This window comes from Taudactylus pleione, unplaced genomic scaffold (assembly GCF_031769625.1).
Source record: "Taudactylus pleione unplaced genomic scaffold, aTauple2 ptg000886l, whole genome shotgun sequence".
In the NCBI taxonomy this organism is placed as follows: domain Eukaryota; kingdom Metazoa; phylum Chordata; class Amphibia; order Anura; family Myobatrachidae; genus Taudactylus; species Taudactylus pleione.
Genome location: NW_028285287.1, coordinates 1,475,662 through 1,494,292, shown reverse-complemented (window position 1 = coordinate 1,494,292; position 18,631 = coordinate 1,475,662). Strand labels below are relative to the sequence as shown.

Sequence of the window (18,631 nt, the reverse complement as noted above, 5' to 3'; positions counted from 1 at the left end):
TTGTATGTGCAGCTGGGACTCAGTAGTAAGTGTTGCAACGAAGGTCAATGAGTGTTAAAACCAAGGACTGATGATATTCATGTGCAATGCACTTCAGCACTCTGTCCTGTCCTGTCACCTCGTGTGTTGTGCTGCTTTGCAGCTGCGCTGTTGTTGCGCCTAGGTTTTTTTTTTTTGTTTTGTTTTTTCGTATGTGTGTCCATTAGTCAGCACCACCTTTATCTCAACCTTTTTTCAATGGTGGCGTGTAGTTTCTCCTGCTTTCTACAACTTACCATAGCAAATAATTTAACTTTTGCTGTAAATGCAGATGGAAGCCTGAATCTTCTTGTGATGCAGCATCCTTGTAGCTCCTTAGCTAGCCGCACCCACTTTATAGACTTTTGAAATAGTACCGAACAACCACCTTACAACCTCTAACCAGCATGGACTTTAATCACTGAAAGATCTGCAGTAATATTGAGTATGGGCTGTAGGCAGTGTTTACCTAGGATGGCACACACCTTGTGATTCTGACATCTGTTCCAAGAGCCTGAGTCTGAGCAACAGACAGTCACTGTAAATGGGCAAATTGGACTAAAACCAGCCATTCTGTAATTAAGTTAAGTAGCTGACCTCTGGCATCACTGGCACTTGTTAGTGTAGCCGGATGACTGCCCACAAATTTTTTTAATTTTTTTTTTAAATCTGAGACCCACATCGGTCTGGAAAGCATAGAGATGTGTCCTCCTACATCTATCTTTAATACACCATGCAGCATGACAGGACTGGGTACGGGATGCCACCCCTCGGGATCCCAGTAGTTAGAATCCTGACACCGGCATCCTGACAGGATACTTGTCGGTCAGTATCCTTTGCCCTCACTCTTAACCGTCCCCTGCTTTGTGCCTACACCTAACCTCCCCGCACCCTAAACTTAACTCTCCCCCTAACTACAGTACTTACCGTCGAGATGCCGCCGACGGGATTCTGACAGGTGTTGGGATTCCAGCGTCTGCGTCCTGACTGTCGGTATTTTGACCTGATCCCCTGATGAGCTAGGTCCTGTGCAACTCGTCGGGAATCTTTTTTGCCAAAAGTGTGTCTAAGTGGCGATGTGACTATGATGCACCAGGAGACCGTGCTGAGTAATCTGATATGTGAGCCTTGTATATCTGTGAACGACTGAGTATTTAACAGAACTTGGTGTGAAAAAAGCTGCGGCCATTGCATCGTAGCACTTCGTATGCTGATTCAGAGACTCTGTCACACACAGATATACAAGTGTTGCATTTCAAATTCATCAGCACAGTCTCCTGGTGCGTCCTAGTCACATTGCATTGTGACTTAGATGCATTGTCGGCGAAAAAAAGTCGCCTGGAAATAGCAGAGTCTTAAGGTGGGTACACACCTGACAGATGTATCTGCAGATGATAGTCGTTCATACACACTGAACGGCCATCATCAGCTTGTGTCCTCGGGTCGGGGCCTCGCGGCTGCCGCGGTCTGCAGACCTCCCGTACACACCTGCCGATGGACAGATATGTCTGCAGACATATCTGTCCATCGGCTGTGCAGCATAGCCAATGCGATATGTCTGTGAACAACGACGTTCACCGATGTATCGCGGCTACACACTGGCCGACGGGCAGCAGATACATTGGCCAATTAATTGATCGGCCAATGTATCTGTCAGTGTACCCAGCATTACAATACCTGGCATGCCAGGAGAGGCTTTTTGGCACGACTGCAGCAAAGATGTGCGAGGACACATCTGTAGTCCCTATCAAAACAATTCAGGAACCTTTCCAGATTTTTGACAACCATTTGAAGAAACTATTAATTTCAAATGTTAACATTGCCACTAATTATTCTCCTAAGGTAGATCATGTTTTACTATTGTATATATTTTTTTTTTACTCCCAAGTATATAGTATTTTAATTGTTCTTCGATGTGCATTAACCTAAACTCAAAGGTGCTGTTAAGTAATCTGTTACTAAAGCTATTTTCTGTGTTATACCTCATACGCACCTTGTGTTATTATTTACTGCTGGATGATTCTAGATGTTAAGGAATACAAAGGGCGTACCTTTTACGCACCTTGTGTTATTATTTACTGCTGGATGATTCTAGATGTTAAGGGCGTACACTACCTTTACATTTTCTGAACAGGATGAGTGCTGGAAGATGTAAAATTAAATTAAGATGTTCTATTCCAATCTGGGACCTGCATTGCCTTCACCCAGTGCATGCAGCCATTATGAAGATGTAGATTGTCATATTTATATATGTTACGTTAAGGCCTACATATCTTACACTGCCCAAAGCTGTCTGCAAAAGGTACAATTTGAAGGTGCTCTTTATTTCTTGACATCTTAAATTGCCCATTAGTTAATGCATGGCATATGTTGTATACTCACCTCATAATGGTATGTTTTTTTTCTCCGCAGGATTCCTGTATGCACATTTTATGTCCATGTCGGTTTATATGTTATGTTCTACAAAATTAAGTTATATATACAGTAATGAGAATAGAAGTGATATGTTGTATAGCTAGTGAAGATAACAAATCCCATTATCTAATTGATATGATATGCAAATGTTATGTGTTCTGCCAGTTTACTGATGAACTTCTCTGCAGCCTGGAATCATTGGGCAACACTCGTAGGTTCACTTCCAGCACCATTCTGGGCTTTTTAGAGCAGTCAGAAGATGAGCCTGATGATGGTGTTAGGGCTAGGAACATGCCCAGTAATGATCCTGCTGATTTTGATTTTAGATCCCTGCCATAAAGCTGCATTCAATTATCGGAAATGTGCGGTCGTGATGTCCGGCTGCGCATATCTCTGGTAATTAAGGTACAGCAACATAAGTGTTTCCTGTGTACCTTTATGGGTTACGAGGAAACAACCGTGATGTTGGTGGTCGCAGTTCCACCACCTCATGCTCTTTGCTGCTAATTGAATACCCCTGTAGCAACATTGTTTTAACAGAGTAGAAAAAAAAAAAAGCTAGTTATGGTTGCCTGACAAGTTATGGTGCAGTGAATAGGAAAAGGTGTTTGTCAGAAATCAGACTAGTTTTTTCAAACTGAATTTATGTCTCAAATATCCAAGTCACAAGTAGATAGGCTAGACTGAACCATGCTTGTGTTTGTGCCAGAAGGCAGCAGAAAAGTTAACCTTAATTTGCAGATCATCTTATTTAAATGTGTATTCCATGAAGTTCTGTTTTCTGTTAATTGCTAAAAATATTGTATATATTTTCAAAGGCTGCTAAATTTAAAATATACATTGGTCCAATATAAATATGCACATTGGAACATTAGCTAGTATACGTGCAAAGGTCATGGACCTTTTAGGTTGACAATGGACATTTAATTCTCATGTACATTCTATAGACCTCTGCTCTCAGACTTTGCAGGCTTGTGCACACAAACCCGTGTGTGTGTATGTGTATATATATATATATGTGTGTGTGTATGTATGTATGTGTGTATATAAATAATTAGGGGTGAGCGGGTTCGGATTTACTCGGTTCTTATCGCCACTTTACCGCATATTCGGATTTATTATATTGGCTATCCAAAACACATGATAGGCGATAGCCAATAAAATGCTGTTTAAATATATATATATTACACACATTCACACACACTGGGGCAAAAAGGTATTTGGACAGCCACCGATTGTGCAAGTTGTTGCACCTTAAGAGATGAGAGAGCTCTGTAATTTTCATCATAGGTACACTTTAACTGTGAGAGACAGAATCTGAACAAAAAATTCTGGAAATCACATTGTATGATTTTTAAACAATTTATTTGTATATTCTTGCGGAAAATAAATATTTGGACACCTACCAACCAGCAAGAATTCTGGCTTTCACAGACTTGTTACTTCTTCTTTAGGAAGCTCATCTATCCTCCACTCGTTTATTAATGGCACCTGTTTGTTTGAACTGGTTAACTGTGTAAAAGACACCTGCCCACACCCTCAAACAGTCAGACTGCAACCTCTCCACCATGGCCAAGACCAGAGAGCTGTCTAAGGACACCAGGGACAAAATTGTAGACCTGCACAAGGCTGGGATGAGCTACTCGACAATAGGCAAGCAGCTTTGTGAGAAGAGATCAACTGTTGGCGCAATTATTAAAAAGTGGAAGAAATACAAGGTCACTGACTATCTCCTTCGACCAGGGGCTCCATGCAAGATCTCACTTCGTGGGGTATCAATGATCTTGAGAACAGTGAGGGATCAGCCCAGAACTACACGGGGGGTCCTGGTCAACGACCTCAAGAGAGCTGGGACCACAGTCACAAAGGTTGCCATTAGTAACAGACTACGTCGTCATGGATTCAAATCCTGCAGCGCCCGAAAGGTCCCCCTGCTTAAGTCAGCACATCTGGATGATCCAGAGGAGGATTGGGAGAATGTCATGTGGTCAGATGAGACCAAAATAGAACTTTTTGGTATAAACTCCACACGCCGTGTTTGGAGGGAGAATGATGAGCGGCTTCCCAAAAACACCATACCCACTGTGAAGCATAGGAGTGAAAACATCATACTTTGCGGATGCTTTTCTGCAAAGGGGACAGGACGACTGATCCGTATTACGGAGAGGATGAATGGGGACATTGGGGGCTTTTGACACATTTCAGTGAGTCCATTTTCCATGGGCGTTTCGTTTCATGCATTGTACATTTAGCAATACAATCTACACTGGTAGCTTGCTTTAATGTATGAGAGTATGTTAGCTGTCAGATTTTAGAAGGCAAATCTATTAAACAAATGCTGATTTTAGTGCTTTATTCAGTCTCTAGCAGCTGAAAAGAGCTTTGATATGGATAGGTGAGAATAGGCCAGTACTGTATGGGGGGAGGAGGAGGGGGCTTGCTGTAGTATCCTCTGATAGCTTTATAAATAGGGAGTCTGGTGCAATTAAGGAAAAAGTGTTTCCTTCTAGCTGCTGGAAATGTTACACCTAGATTTTTTAAGAGAGTAGACCCTTTATGTAAAACCATGTATATTCTATGTTTAGCAGCCCTTTTTAATAAGAATCTTTTACTGGGCTTTGATTTGTGCTTCAGGCCATATGTTACATGCTCATTCATTTCCCAATGCATGTACAGCTTATGTGTTGTGTTTGGTAGACAATCTAATGTATAGCTTCTGAGTGACCATGTGGCCTAATATCATATCACAAGGGAAGCCTGAATCTGTGTGTGATCATTAGCCTTTTAAAAAATGTACAGACTTTGCGGCCTTTGTGTTTTTAATAAGTGAGGTTGCTGATCAATGAACTACAAGTACATAAAGGAGAAGTGAGCCCTACACATCAGAAGTACAGATCTAGTGATGGGATTCATGACATGTATTTTATAGTCAAATATAATTAAAAAAAAAGTTATTTGTTACGTAAACTGACTTAATTGTAATGACATTTGCCTTCTCCTTTATGTTTTCTGATCGTTCCTGAAACTGTATAATGTTTCACTGAACAGGTGGTAGAGAATGCTACCTGCGTATGACATGGCTGTATGTATACAGGACTGCAGTCACTTTGTTGTCTGTACCACTAAAGCCTGTGAGTTAAATGGGAAGTAATGGTATCGCCCCATGCCTCAGTGAAGTCGCTACTTCTCGTATAACTGATGGGGGTGATTGTGGGATCTGCTTCCACTGTGTGTAGGTGGAGGTTCCGCTAATTCCTGGCACATTTATTATCATTTCTTATTGGTTTCTTTTAAAAAGCGCTGACGCTGTTTAGGTTTGAAATGTAGGTTATAAATGATCAGAACTGCAGGCAGCATTTAATTGCTCTATAGCTAGAAAAAAGTAACCGTACCGGAGGCCTTACAGGCATCTAGTGGTATTTTATACAGAAATCATTGTAGATCAGAACCATATGAAACCAATGCCACAGACCTGAGAATTGCACATTTACATAATTTGTCTATTAATAAGAATTTGCGCTTTATAAATGATACCAGAGGCCTTAAAGTGGACCTATCTCCTACATACATTGGAGGGAGCTACAGTGTTCTGTGTCTGTGATGTCCCTGATCAATTGATAGTTTGTGTTTTCGCAAATCATTGTGATATGTAAATATTTGTTGACCTGTAACGTGTTCTCTTGGCTGCTCATAGTATGATATGAGGATGTTCTATTAGTGCTGACTGATATTTGCATTTATTGACAGGTGAAAATCATGACTGAGAGGGAGCTCCTGGCTGTGGCATGTGAACAGTTTCTGGGAAAAAACTCCCACGAGATTAAGAATGTTGTTCTTCAAACCCTGGAGGGTCATTTGCGCTCTATTCTCGGTACAGCATTCAGAATACTGTTTTATTGTTTGAAAGTTTTGTTTGTTTGTTTTTCTCTGGGTTTTTGTATTTCATATGCTGAGAGTCCCAAGGCGAGTGTGTAACCAAATGTAACGTACTGAAAACCTCGTAGTAGTGATACAAACAGCCACAGTTTCGTTTGCTTTCTGAGCTTATGTCTTATGCTGGATACACTTTACAATGTATTGTACAATATATCCTCCTGACACAGTTCGGTACGATATATTGTACACATCCTATACTGTGTACGCCCAATCCGTCGTTGCTGCACATCAGATGGGACGATGCAATGAGCGACGTTGTGCAGTTACATGCATCATGTAACTGTACGGCGTGTGAAATGTATGGTAGAAGTAGGTAGATTTCTCTCACTGTATCCGTGCTGTGTAGTCAGGCATAATGGAATTATTAGGTTACCTGAATGCATTGTATTTTTGTTCATTCAGGAACGCTTACAGTGGAACAGATTTATCAGGACAGAGATCAGTTTGCGAAGCTGGTACGGGAAGTGGCTGCTCCTGATGTTGGCCGAATGGGTATTGAAATTCTAAGCTTTACCATCAAGGTGAGAGTCTCAGAATAAATGGTAATTGAGTGATGCACAAAACAAAGAATAATTATAATTGTATTAAAGCTATACCTGATTCTAGCGATGCATTGGTATGTTCTTCTTCATGCAGGATGTGTATGACAAGGTTGAGTATTTAAGCTCCCTGGGAAAGACGCAAACTGCTGTCGTTCAGAGAGATGCTGATATTGGCGTGGCAGAAGCGGAACGTGATGCAGGCATTAGGGTAAGTCACAGAGAATTGAAAGAATTCTAGTACTCCTGGTTTTGTACAGTCTATGGGTTACATATGATTCCTTGTGTAATCTCCCTCACAGGAAGCCTTCTGTAAGAGGGAAATGCTCGATATCAAGTACCTAGCCGACACCAAAATGGCGGATTCCAAACGTGCATTTGAGCTGCAGAAGGCTGCATTTAGCCAGGAAGTAAACACTAAGGTGAGCTGGTTTCCCATCTGCTGTCTGTTTTCCACCCCATTTTCATTAGAGGGTCTGACATTAGTGCTTTTAATGACACTGACAATATTGTAATATCTTCCAAATATGCTTTGGTGAAGTCGGGTTATCTTGTTCTGAAATATGGGCTAATGAATAAACTACAGCCAGACTACAGTTACCAAATCTGAAACAACCTAGCATTTTGTAGGACTGGCTCGGTTACTTCTTTTTGTCCCCTGGTGCCGCGCTGGGAGACGTCACAATGCTGTGCTCACACTTCCTGGATATAAACACAATTATTTACACTAGCATTTCATTCATTTACTAAGGAGTGGTTTGTCAAAGCCATTCAGAATCAGCAGCTTTGACTGATGAGTTTAAAAGGGCAATAGGAATAAATGCTAATTGAGGCTTGTATATGCTTATGCACCACTCCTTTTTATATATACACCCAAGAGCAAATTCTAAAGGATAATCATCACACTAGCTGGTTTCTCAATTGCTTGACCTTTGAGCGTATAGCCGCACTATTTATATAGTATTCTATATAGTACACTCTGTTTATTCTCTAGTCTATAGAATGGAGTGGTTGATTGATAGTGGACAAGGCTTTTTCTCAGCCTTTCCCGTCCTGTTGGTGAAAAGACACATATATACATACATACATACTGTACATATATACATACATACATGCATATATATATATATATATATATATATATATATATATACACACACAGACATGCATATATACACACATACATACTGTAGATATATACACGCGCATATATATATATATATATATACATACTGTACATATATACATACATGCATATATATATATATATATATATATACACACAGACATACATATATACACACATACATACTGTAGATATATACACGCATATATATGTACATACATGTATTACACACATACACGTGCGCGCGCACACACTTGAATATTTTCTCTGATGATCATCTTTTCAAAATAGGCAGAAACTGCGACTTGTTTGTACCTTCCACATTTGATCATCATATGCTATCTTGCAAAGGATGCTTAATTTTTCATTAAATTCATAGTGACCAGTGCACTTTAAAGACATACATAAAATAAAAATACAATTTTGTAGACTAGATTAACCGGTTGCTCTGCCAAATTCTATTTCTACATAGTAACTTTACTTGAGTACAGAATTGATCTATGTTTGCATAACGCAACATCATTTGGCAATTCTGTTTGTAATATATCATATTGTGTTTATACTCTGTGTATTTCTCCTTGTGCAGAAAGCAGAGGCTCAGCTGGCTTATGAGTTGCAAGCGGCTAAGGAACAGCAAAAGATCCGTATGGAAGAGATTGAGATTGAAGTTGTACAACGTAAAAAGCAGATTGATGTTGAGGAGAAAGAAATTGTCCGCATGGACAAGGAGCTGATTGCCACAGTCAGGAGGCCAGCTGAAGCTGAGGCGTATCGGATGCAGCAGATTGCTGAAGGGGAGAAGTAAGCACTCCTTTCCATAAACAGCCAGGGTTTATATTTACTCAGAACATTGCTGCATTCAGTTGACAGAGCTCCACGTTTCTGTATGTCAGAGCACAAAGTAATTATGATCTGTGCATTTCTGTAGAGTCAATTTACTAGAAGTTGCTAAGTGCAGCCTCTCTATATAGATGAGGTCATGGAGACTGTGTTTATGTAGTGTTGTGCATAGTGCTTGATGCGGCCTGTTAAACAGACACGCTTTATGGGGCCTCATTTAGAGCTAGAAGTAAATACAGGTAGGTGTTTTTCACCTTGGTAAAACCATGTTGTGCTGCAGGTGTGCAAATTTAGCATGTGTAGTCTGAGCTTAATCTGGAAGGGAGGATGTGTCCCAGAGAAATTCTACATTGTAGTTTAAAAATTATATGACCTGTATGTGTGTACTACATGCAGATGTAGGCTGTATTTTCCCTGCTAGAAACATGCATTTGCATCGCTACATCATAACATGGTTTGTCTTTGGCTGGATTTGTTCCTAATTCAAAATTAGGATCTGTATGCCTAAATGACAGTATCTCAGGTCTCAGTGATGCCCCCCGCAGGCCTGCCCCGAGGAGGTGAGCCCTGAGTGGCCTATGTTTTTTCAGCCCTATAAAACGTTGCAGTATAATGACCTTTATTTGAGTCCTGGCTTCCCAGTAATCCAATATATGCATTTTCTCATAAAAAAAAAACTGAATATGGACAATCACTACACCAATGCTTATTTCATTACACATTGAGATTTGTTTTCTTTACCGTGTCACCATAAAGGTGCCTGTTCCATAACTACTAGTAAGACAATCTGTCTGATCTGCACAAATGTCATTTGTCACTTCTGAATATATTTGTGTGTATGTATGTATATATATATATATATATATATAAATATAAATTTATCCACACTTTGTGGGAAGAAGCACTCACCAATAATGGTTTATACAACCAATATTTTATTAAGGATAACACATATAAGTAATTTGCTACGAGTGGCTTAGAATCTATAAAAAATGCTGAGTAATACTATATGGAGTTGTCCAGGTAAATAATGACGTGTGTACAATGAGTGGTTACAACTCCATATGGTATTACTCAGCATTTTTTATAGATTCACATATGTTATATTGGTGGTGCGCTAGTTTTAGCTCATTGTTTCTTTGTATATCCCATGAAAGTCCTTAAATTGTAGTGGAGCCTGTTAGACTTTGTCCTGATACTGTTTGTTTTGTATCCTCAGATGCATTGTCTTTTCTTTTCAAGTTTGCATATTTCCTAATTATGCCCAACTTGATAATGGTTCTAAAGTAGAACCGAAACGTCGATGCTATGTGGCGTATTATAAATCTAAGCCACTTTTTATTGTTTAAATATAGGGTGAAGCAAGTGATGATTGCTCAAGCAGAGGCAGAGAAAATCCGTAAAGTGGGAGAAGCCGAAGCGTTGGTCATTGAAGCTATTGGAAAAGCAGAAGCTGAAAAAATGAGGCTGAAAGCAGGAGCCTACCAACATTATGGGGAAGCTGCAAAGATTGCTCTTGTTTTGGAGTGCCTGCCTGAGGTAATCCAGTACTAAATGCTTGCGTCTTGCATCAGCATAATCCATATTCTGTATAAATGCAACAAATAAAGTTACCTTATTTTAGTCAGGAAATTCTGAGAAATTGTCACGTTTATTGTACATCACAATGGGGGGAATGCAATGCAGCGTGATGCTGAATAGTCCCGGGAGGGAGCTCCCGGGACACTTCATTTTGGCGCGCTGTTTACTTTGTTGGGGAGCTGTTAAGTCGGAGAATGCTGGTTCTCGCTACTCAACCTGGGTGTTCAGTCACGAGAACCGGCATCCTCCGACTAAAGTGCCGGTCGCGAAGCTATTAGCACCGCGCCAAGCCGGCTAACAGCTGTGCAGTCGGTACTTTAGTCGGATTCTCCTCGCACCCTCAGGAGGGTTTGAGAAGAAATCCTTTTAGTCGGACCGAACAGCGCGCTGAATTGAATAGCTCCAAGAGCTCTCTCATAGGGCTTTTTAGCTTTGCGCTGAATTGAATTCCCCCCCATTGTTCTTAAAGGGAAACTCCACACGTGTATTTATGAAGCCTAATGTGTGATTATAATGCTTCCCATCCATTACATGATGCGGGGACGACGGCACGATTATAACACTGTCGTCTCCCGCTGGGTGAAGTGCATACACTGAACGTTCAGACTGCCCATCCACTAAGTTTAATCACCTAGTGGATGGGCAGCATTAGCCTTTTATTAGACCATTGACTATTAACCTTCTCTTCTTAAAATCGTTTAGAATCAGCTCATATTAATAGATTACTGAATGCTTTGAAATGTGGATTTGTAGGATAGGAATGTAATCCTTACTCCAGGTTATGGCGAGGCACGGTTTATTGTACACACGGATAGTATTTTGATACATTTATGTCCTTTTAACTTATTCAAGGAGTATGCTGATAACTACGCACCTTATTGTTGTCCCCAGATTGCTGCCAAAGTGTCTGCTCCCCTGGCCAAAGTGGATGAAATTCTTATTCTGGGTGGAGACAGTAAGATAACTGGTGAAATGAACCGTCTGCTGGCTGAAATTCCTGCTTCCGTTCACACCCTCACTGGTGTGGATCTGACCAAGGTTAGTACAGAAAGATGCGGTAATAACATTTATGCCCATATGTAATGGCCTGTGAGCTGATGTGATGGCAGTGGCGATGTAGCTACTAGATTGAAAGCGGCAATTTTGTTTTTAGGCAAATCCAGCCTGTTTTTGCCTTTAAAAATTGCAACTTTAAATCCTATTTTGGCCTTAGGGGGAGATGTATCAAAGTTTGGAAAGCGAGCCAACCAATCAGCTCCTCAATGTCATTTTTCATGCTGTACTAGAAGCTGATTTGTTGGCACTTATCGCTCTCCAAGGCTTGATAGATCTCCCCCTCAGTCTCTTACCTTCGTGATATAATCAGATCTGATTTTCCATGGTTACCTAGTTTGCGGTTTTGAATCCCTGCTGTTAGGATGCTGTAATAAGATAATGGGACTCTTTTATTGGCTTATTTAATAACATTGAAAGATATTTAGAAAGAAAAATGGTATCTGAAGAAGATGAGCAGACAGAAATCCGCTGGAACGCTGACCTGTGTTTCTGTGCCATATGTAAAGGAAGCCTATTGTCTTCTCTTTACCTTTGTGTTTGTCTGATTTCAATAAACAAGGAGTTAAATTATTAAAATTTTTATGGGGCACCACGTAAACCACTATTGGCACGCAGTGCTACACAGATTACAATGTTTTACTATATTCTCATATTCTGTGCACACACTTAATCTAGTGCATGTTGTTCAAATAAAACATCTGTTTTGGCTGCTTAACATCACTACACACAGATTGCTGCCGGAACTTGTAGTATTCATTAGGATGTAGGATGTAACCATTCACTAGGAACCAGTGTCTCGTGAATGTGACAGGTGCCGTTAATATTGGTCAGGCAGTGCCTTGCTGATGTCACAGCAATTGATATGCTGTTTTATAAGTCCACTGTTTTTAAATGACATGTCTTCCAATATCCTATACATTGTCAACTATATATCATTAAATTGATCTTTATGGTGTTTACTAATTTCTAGAGATTGAACAGTCATTCTAAATAGTTATTGTATGTCCTCAGATCCCGCTGATCCAGAAAGCTACTGGCATGATGACATAAGGATGAGAATAAGCCGCCTGCCCTTCTTTCACTTGAGTGAAATGCCTTCAAATACGTTGGGACTCTGTTTTATACAGAAAAGACAATTTCAGTTACATTTTTAAATCTCTGGTGCCTTAGATATCAGGACCAGAACCACAGTTTGTCATATCATTTTTAATTTTTTTTTAGTTGTCAAACTTTTTTTTTTTTTTTTTAGCAGAATCATTTTCGTTATGTGGTGATTTAATTTGTTTGTATTATACAAGCGGTTTGCTAGGCAGAGTTCTGATTTGGCTGGAGTTGCTGCCTCGGTGCCTTCAGGCTTCTCACCCTCTGGTGTTTTACTATCAGTGCTGTCAAAATGCTGCTTTTCATTTTTAATGCAAGGACTCCAGCCTATTTTATATATAAGTAGTATGTAGCACTGATCCGCCATGTGCATAGTTGTGCAGCAGAGCTGCTAGCTCTGGTAACAAAATGACCCATGTATAATCACATTAATGACACCTGGCCTTGGTTACTATTCTTCAGCATCGCACGGAAATACTATGCAGTTAATGTCATTTGTGCGTGTCAGTAGCTTGGATTGCTGAATATCAGTCCTTTTGTTGTAATACAGGTCCACACACACTGCTTACTGCTGGTGCACCCGCCTGATCTCATGCCTCAAAAACCTTAAAGTCCTGGTTATGTCTTTTACCTATACAGTTTTAATGTCATACTTTTTTTTTTTTTTTTATTACGTTCATTGGAATTTACTTTTACAATTTAGTCTTATTATATGTCCCCGCTGGTTATAAAATTATATACCAATTATACTTTATTACACTATTGTGTGGTACAGAATATATTTACTAAATGGCTGTTGTTATCCCGTATGACGTTACTCTTATTAATCAGATGTCAATATAGTCTTTAAAGTAACCTCTCCCAAATCTAATAAGCAAAAATATTAACTTATGACAGTGATGTTCTAATGAATTGTGCTATTATCAAGTCTATGCTTGCATGAAAACGGCCTGATTGCTAGCTTTCAGTAATCTCCAACTGCAGAAGAATTGCACCCCACAATGTAAACTGATCTTCTAAAGTTTTCCCTATTTGGCCTCTCCAAAGACTGCACTTTGTGCCCAGTGTGCATGAATAGGGCTTTTGGCATTTCATTTAATGAGACTTTTATCTGCCCCCTGCTAACTGCTGGGGAAAACACAGGTGGGAACATGGTGAAGCTACTGGTCAAAACATGGGAACATTACTAGTAGCTTCTAAGGACACACTTATATGCCATGTGAGTCATGATTAATGTATGACTTATGTTACTGAAGCTGTTCCATTCACTAGTTTCTCGATGATTATATATATATATATTTTAGTCCACATAGATGACGACACTCTTCATCTACCCCGGGGGGGGGGCTGTTAGTCAGATAAGGGTAACATAGACTGTTATCTAGATTTAATATACATATTAATCTACCTTTGTGGGATTATGTTTTATTTCCCCAAAGATGCCTTAATCATTTTCTCCGAAAACCTTTCTTTCTGTAGCCGATAGCAGCTGCAAAGAAATTTAAAAGCAGTAATCTTGTATTATATTCTGGAAACAAATAATGCCATATCTGTAGCGAAAATACATAGCTGCACAGTCAATTTGGTTACAGTGCTTACTGCTGGGGAACAATTGCTGATTAATACGTTTGAGGAAATTTGGTATCTACATTTGAAGCAGCTGGGATAGTACATAGCCATGTCCAGGGTTTGCTGTTTTTAAGGGTTGTTGATTAGTTGCTAAAAAAAACAAAAAACTGTAGAGCAGTCTCAAGATATATTCCAAATGAAACCTTGTGTAAATATTATCCAAGCAGCTCCTGTTAGAAAGGGAGTACGTATTATAAATATACACCTATACACAGAGGTTTGTTCTCTCAATGACCTGAAGTTGCAGTCTTATCAGTTCTGTTGGTGACTTTACCAAGGTGCTCAATGTTTTGGTGGTATAACGAATTCCTAGTGAGTCTTGATAGACTGTAATCTCATGGTCATTCTGCACCCACAATGGCTGTCTCTGTAATGACTGTAGGTGTGTGTAACATAGCTTTATGTCCATACTCTGATTTTCAGATTTGCTTTTTTCTGCAATTTCTGTTGATTTAATGGACAATCTTCTTGGTTATCAGTACAAACAAAGCACTATTCTTGGCCCTGTACAAACAAATATTGCCGCACAGCTTCTGGAAGATCCATCCCACTTCAATTGGCAGTTTAGTTATGTGGTTCATTAAGGCAGATAGGGGTGTATATTCCTCAGAGAAAGTATTTATATTATTTGAGCTAAACTACTCAATGCTTATGTGTTCACAAGTTTAATGTCCATAACACCATTTCATTGTTAAAAAAAAAAATACATACATTGAGAGAATATATATATATATATATATTATTTGTGTAGTATATCCTTTGAACCAGTTTTCTCTGGGAAATATGTGAATTTTTATATTAAAGTTGTGATTTCTCCCTGCAGTTTCCACAACCTTCTCATTCATGCTGCTAGACACGCCTCCATTTCCTCTTAAACCTATGGCGCCTCCATGATTGTCCATTCCATGGTGAATTAGTTGGCTGCTTTCTAGGTATACCCAGAGCCTCAGACCTCGATGGTTCACTAGCACCAATAGGATAAGCAAGAGTCCGTCATGATGTGGCCGCCACAACTGTAACACCAGGTTTAACATTTTAGAATGCAGAACGGCCTGTTTTCCATGCTTTACCGCACACTCCCAGTACAATATAGCGTATTGGGAGAACACCTTAAGGTGCATACACACTAGACGATATGCTCCCTGAGCGATATCGTCTAGTGTGTCCCCGGCAGGCTGTGCTCAATGTCGTTCATGACATTGAGCACAGCCGCTGAACGATATCATTAACGATATCGTTCAGCGCCGGGCTCTCTCCCCCATTCCCTGACATGCAGCAACCAGACGAGATCGTCAGGTTGGCCTGCATGTCAGCCCGATGAACGATGATGACGAACGACCCGCGGGAACGCGCGTCGTCGTCATCGTTCATCTTTTTGGGCTTAAAAATGGACGATAAAGTGGACGACTGAACGATAACGATATCGTTATCGTTCAGTCGTCCACTTTATCGCCCAGTGTGTACGCACCTTTAGACATGCATAGTGTTCCACATTTGTAACTATTTTCCTGTCACATCTATGAGCGAGCCCAGATGGTTCCCACTTGTCTTCATTTCCCCATTGTTGGGAGGGGGTGGGTGGGATTCAATCGGGAAGCCGGCTGACGTAAGCCCGACAGCTGGCTTCCCGATTGCTTTATCCCGGCGAGGGTTAAATTACAGGCGTCTAAATCTAGACGCCTGTCATTTTTCCGACACCGAGCGGACAGCCGCGGGGGGGGAGGGTTAGGTTTAGGGCACCCGGGGGGGACTTAGGGTTAGGCACCCCACCGGGAGGGCTAGGCTAGGAGAGGGAGGGTGAGGCACCCCCAGGGGACTTAGTTTTAGGCAGCGGGGATGGGGGGGGGGTTAGGTTTAGGCACTTAGAGGGGGGATTAGGGTTAGACACGGGGGGAGGCTAGTTTGTACTTACCTAGGGACGATCGGGATTTCCAGTGCTGTCGGGCTGACTCTGCCGGGAATCGTACTGCCGGCCATGCGTCAGCCAGTCTTTCATACTGAATGCGGGTGGGTTTATATCTCTGCTTGTCTTTTCTGCCATGTGCTTTGAAATGTAACTTAATCTTTTATTCAGTTCGAATTTTATTTCAGCCTTTTTAATATGGTACCATAAGCCTGAATTCCTTTTTTTTTTTTTTCCCTCCTCTCAATATGGTTAATCACTCTGGCTCTATAGATTTATCATTTGTGATCACATTATACAGTAAAGATATAGGGAGGAAACAAAAGCACTTCAAACTAACAGGGGAAGCTAAATGATACATTTAGGATTATCCCATAAAACCAAAAACAAGTAACAAAGTTATTGTAGCTAAATGATGCTTCCTGGGATGGCTACAAAGATATAAAAACACTTCTCTTTATATATTGATAGATGTCAAAATGCTCTTCTCTAAGAGAGATGGGTGGAAAGAAAATTGAGGGCATAGTGTAATATGTTCAAAACCGTACTTATCTAAATTTAGATTAATAATTAAATGGCAATTGTAGGCGATGATATAAATGGTAGGTGTCCGTAACCTCAAGTCCTGCACATGCACTGAATACTGATCAGGCCAAAGCCAGGATAATCTTTCCTTAGCCAAAGCATTACAGGACGTCTGGTTCCTTTTATCAAGGCACGGAGGAGGTCTGAAAAGGGTCCACCTTTAATAGTGCTGCAGTGCGTGACTTCCGGTACTGGTCCCTCAAAAACCGGAAGTGGTGATTCCGGCGTTATTAATGGCTTGATTGTAGGTAGATAGTCCAGTTCAGAAGAAATATCTTAGTGGTGGTGTATTTTTTTTGTTCTAGTTTGTGTAAGCTCCAATTATTCACTACACGCACTTGGACCTGAACTTTCAGATACGTCACATCTATTTTTTAATCTGGAAGAGCCGCGGTTGCTAGGAGAACAGAACTGCATTTACAAATGGCGACCGGATTGTTTTGTTTTTGTTTTTTTTAAACTTATCCATAAATATTCTGCTGCTGACAGACTGATATCAATAATAACTATTTATTATTGGGTTCATAAAATTTAAATTGGCATAACAAAAGATCTACAATCCAAAAAAAGGTTTTTCAGTATTTGCATTGATCCATCCGAATATAAACTTTCACAATATATAAAATGAAGAGGGGCATGAAAGGAAGGGAGTAAATGGTTTTGAATTAAGGATAATTTCAAACCGTTTTAATTCTAAAATCCTGATTTAGTCCTGCTTTTGACAAAGTTCTTCGTTTATAATCCATTTAATCTCTGGATGGGCCAGATGTTTTTCAATATTTCTGTCCTTGTTGTTTTTATGTTCTGTATTCCCACATCTCCTCGTGTTCTGACCAGCTCTTTTGTTGAAGCCTAAAGTGATGTGAAAGAAGTCCTCTCTTTATATTTCACAAATGTTCAGCAATGCAGGTTTTAAGTGACCTAGTGGTTCTTCCGATGGGGTGGGTACGGGGATGCAAGCGCTCAGGATCCCGGCGGTCAGAATCCCGACAGGGTTAGGATACCGACACCTGTCGGGCGGTATCCTAACCTCTCTACCCTAACCCTCCCTCTCCGGTGCCTGAACCTAATCTTCCCCTCCCCCAAACCCTGCTACTTACCTTTGGGATTCCAGTGGTCAGGATTCCAGCTCTGGAATCCCTGCGGGCGAGATTATGACCGTATCCCCGTTCCGATGTATGACCATCTGCAATCACATTCTATCAAATATACCACATTAGTGGAGTGACGGGTGAGGAAATCCTTTTATTTTAATAGTAGTGTTATTAAATGTGACAAGTGGATTTGGAGGCATCTGATGCATGTTTTAAATCGTTGGAAGCCTTTTGTACATATTGGGTTCTCTTGCGTATTACGCAATTTTCTTTCCACATATATCTCTTGGAGAAGAGCATTTGACATCTATCAATACATAGAGAAGTGTTTATTTATTCATATTCACACCTTGATGGCCGTCACAGCAAGCACCGTTTAGCTACAGTACCTTTGTTACTTTGTCACATTATACAGTAACTATGACACTTCAACTGACATTTTGCAGTGGTTGTTACCAAACAGACCATGAAATATTTAAAAATAAATGTACCACACTTGTTTTTAGAAAAGTTTTCACATATTGGCTTATAACATTTAAGAAAAAAAAAAAGATTGGTTACATTATATATAAATAATGTAACAATGTAACTTATTATGGAAAATATTCTGTTTGAATGTTGTATACTTCAAAGGACTGGATACATATGGCCTAGAGCTGTTCCTCAGTATGGTAGTTAGGCTGCCTTGATTTACACTGTATTATCTACTGTTGATGGCAGAGGCAACAGAAGGACAGTGTAGCAAATGAGGTGGGGGTTTATCATTTTCCCTTAATAGTGACATATTAAGTAGCGCTGTAACGTTATT

At 40.2% G+C, this 18,631-nt stretch overlaps 1 protein-coding gene across 2 annotated transcripts in view; it reads left to right on the top strand.

Moving 5' to 3' along the window:
* FLOT2 (flotillin 2) overlaps nt 1-13,374 on the top strand; it is an 85,254-nt gene extending 71,880 nt beyond the window's left edge. For both annotated transcript variants that reach the window (XM_088459017.1, XM_088459018.1), the window contains exons 4-11: nt 6,181-6,304; nt 6,772-6,890; nt 7,006-7,119; nt 7,211-7,330; nt 8,621-8,835; nt 10,230-10,413; nt 11,347-11,493; nt 12,523-13,374. In XM_088459017.1, coding sequence (XP_088315143.1) covers nt 6,181-6,304; nt 6,772-6,890; nt 7,006-7,119; nt 7,211-7,330; nt 8,621-8,835; nt 10,230-10,413; nt 11,347-11,493; nt 12,523-12,561 — 1,062 coding nt within the window. In that variant the 3' untranslated portion in view covers nt 12,562-13,374. The remainder of the gene's footprint in view (nt 1-6,180; nt 6,305-6,771; nt 6,891-7,005; nt 7,120-7,210; nt 7,331-8,620; nt 8,836-10,229; nt 10,414-11,346; nt 11,494-12,522) is intronic.
* The last annotated feature ends 5,257 nt before the right edge of the window (nt 13,375-18,631 follow it).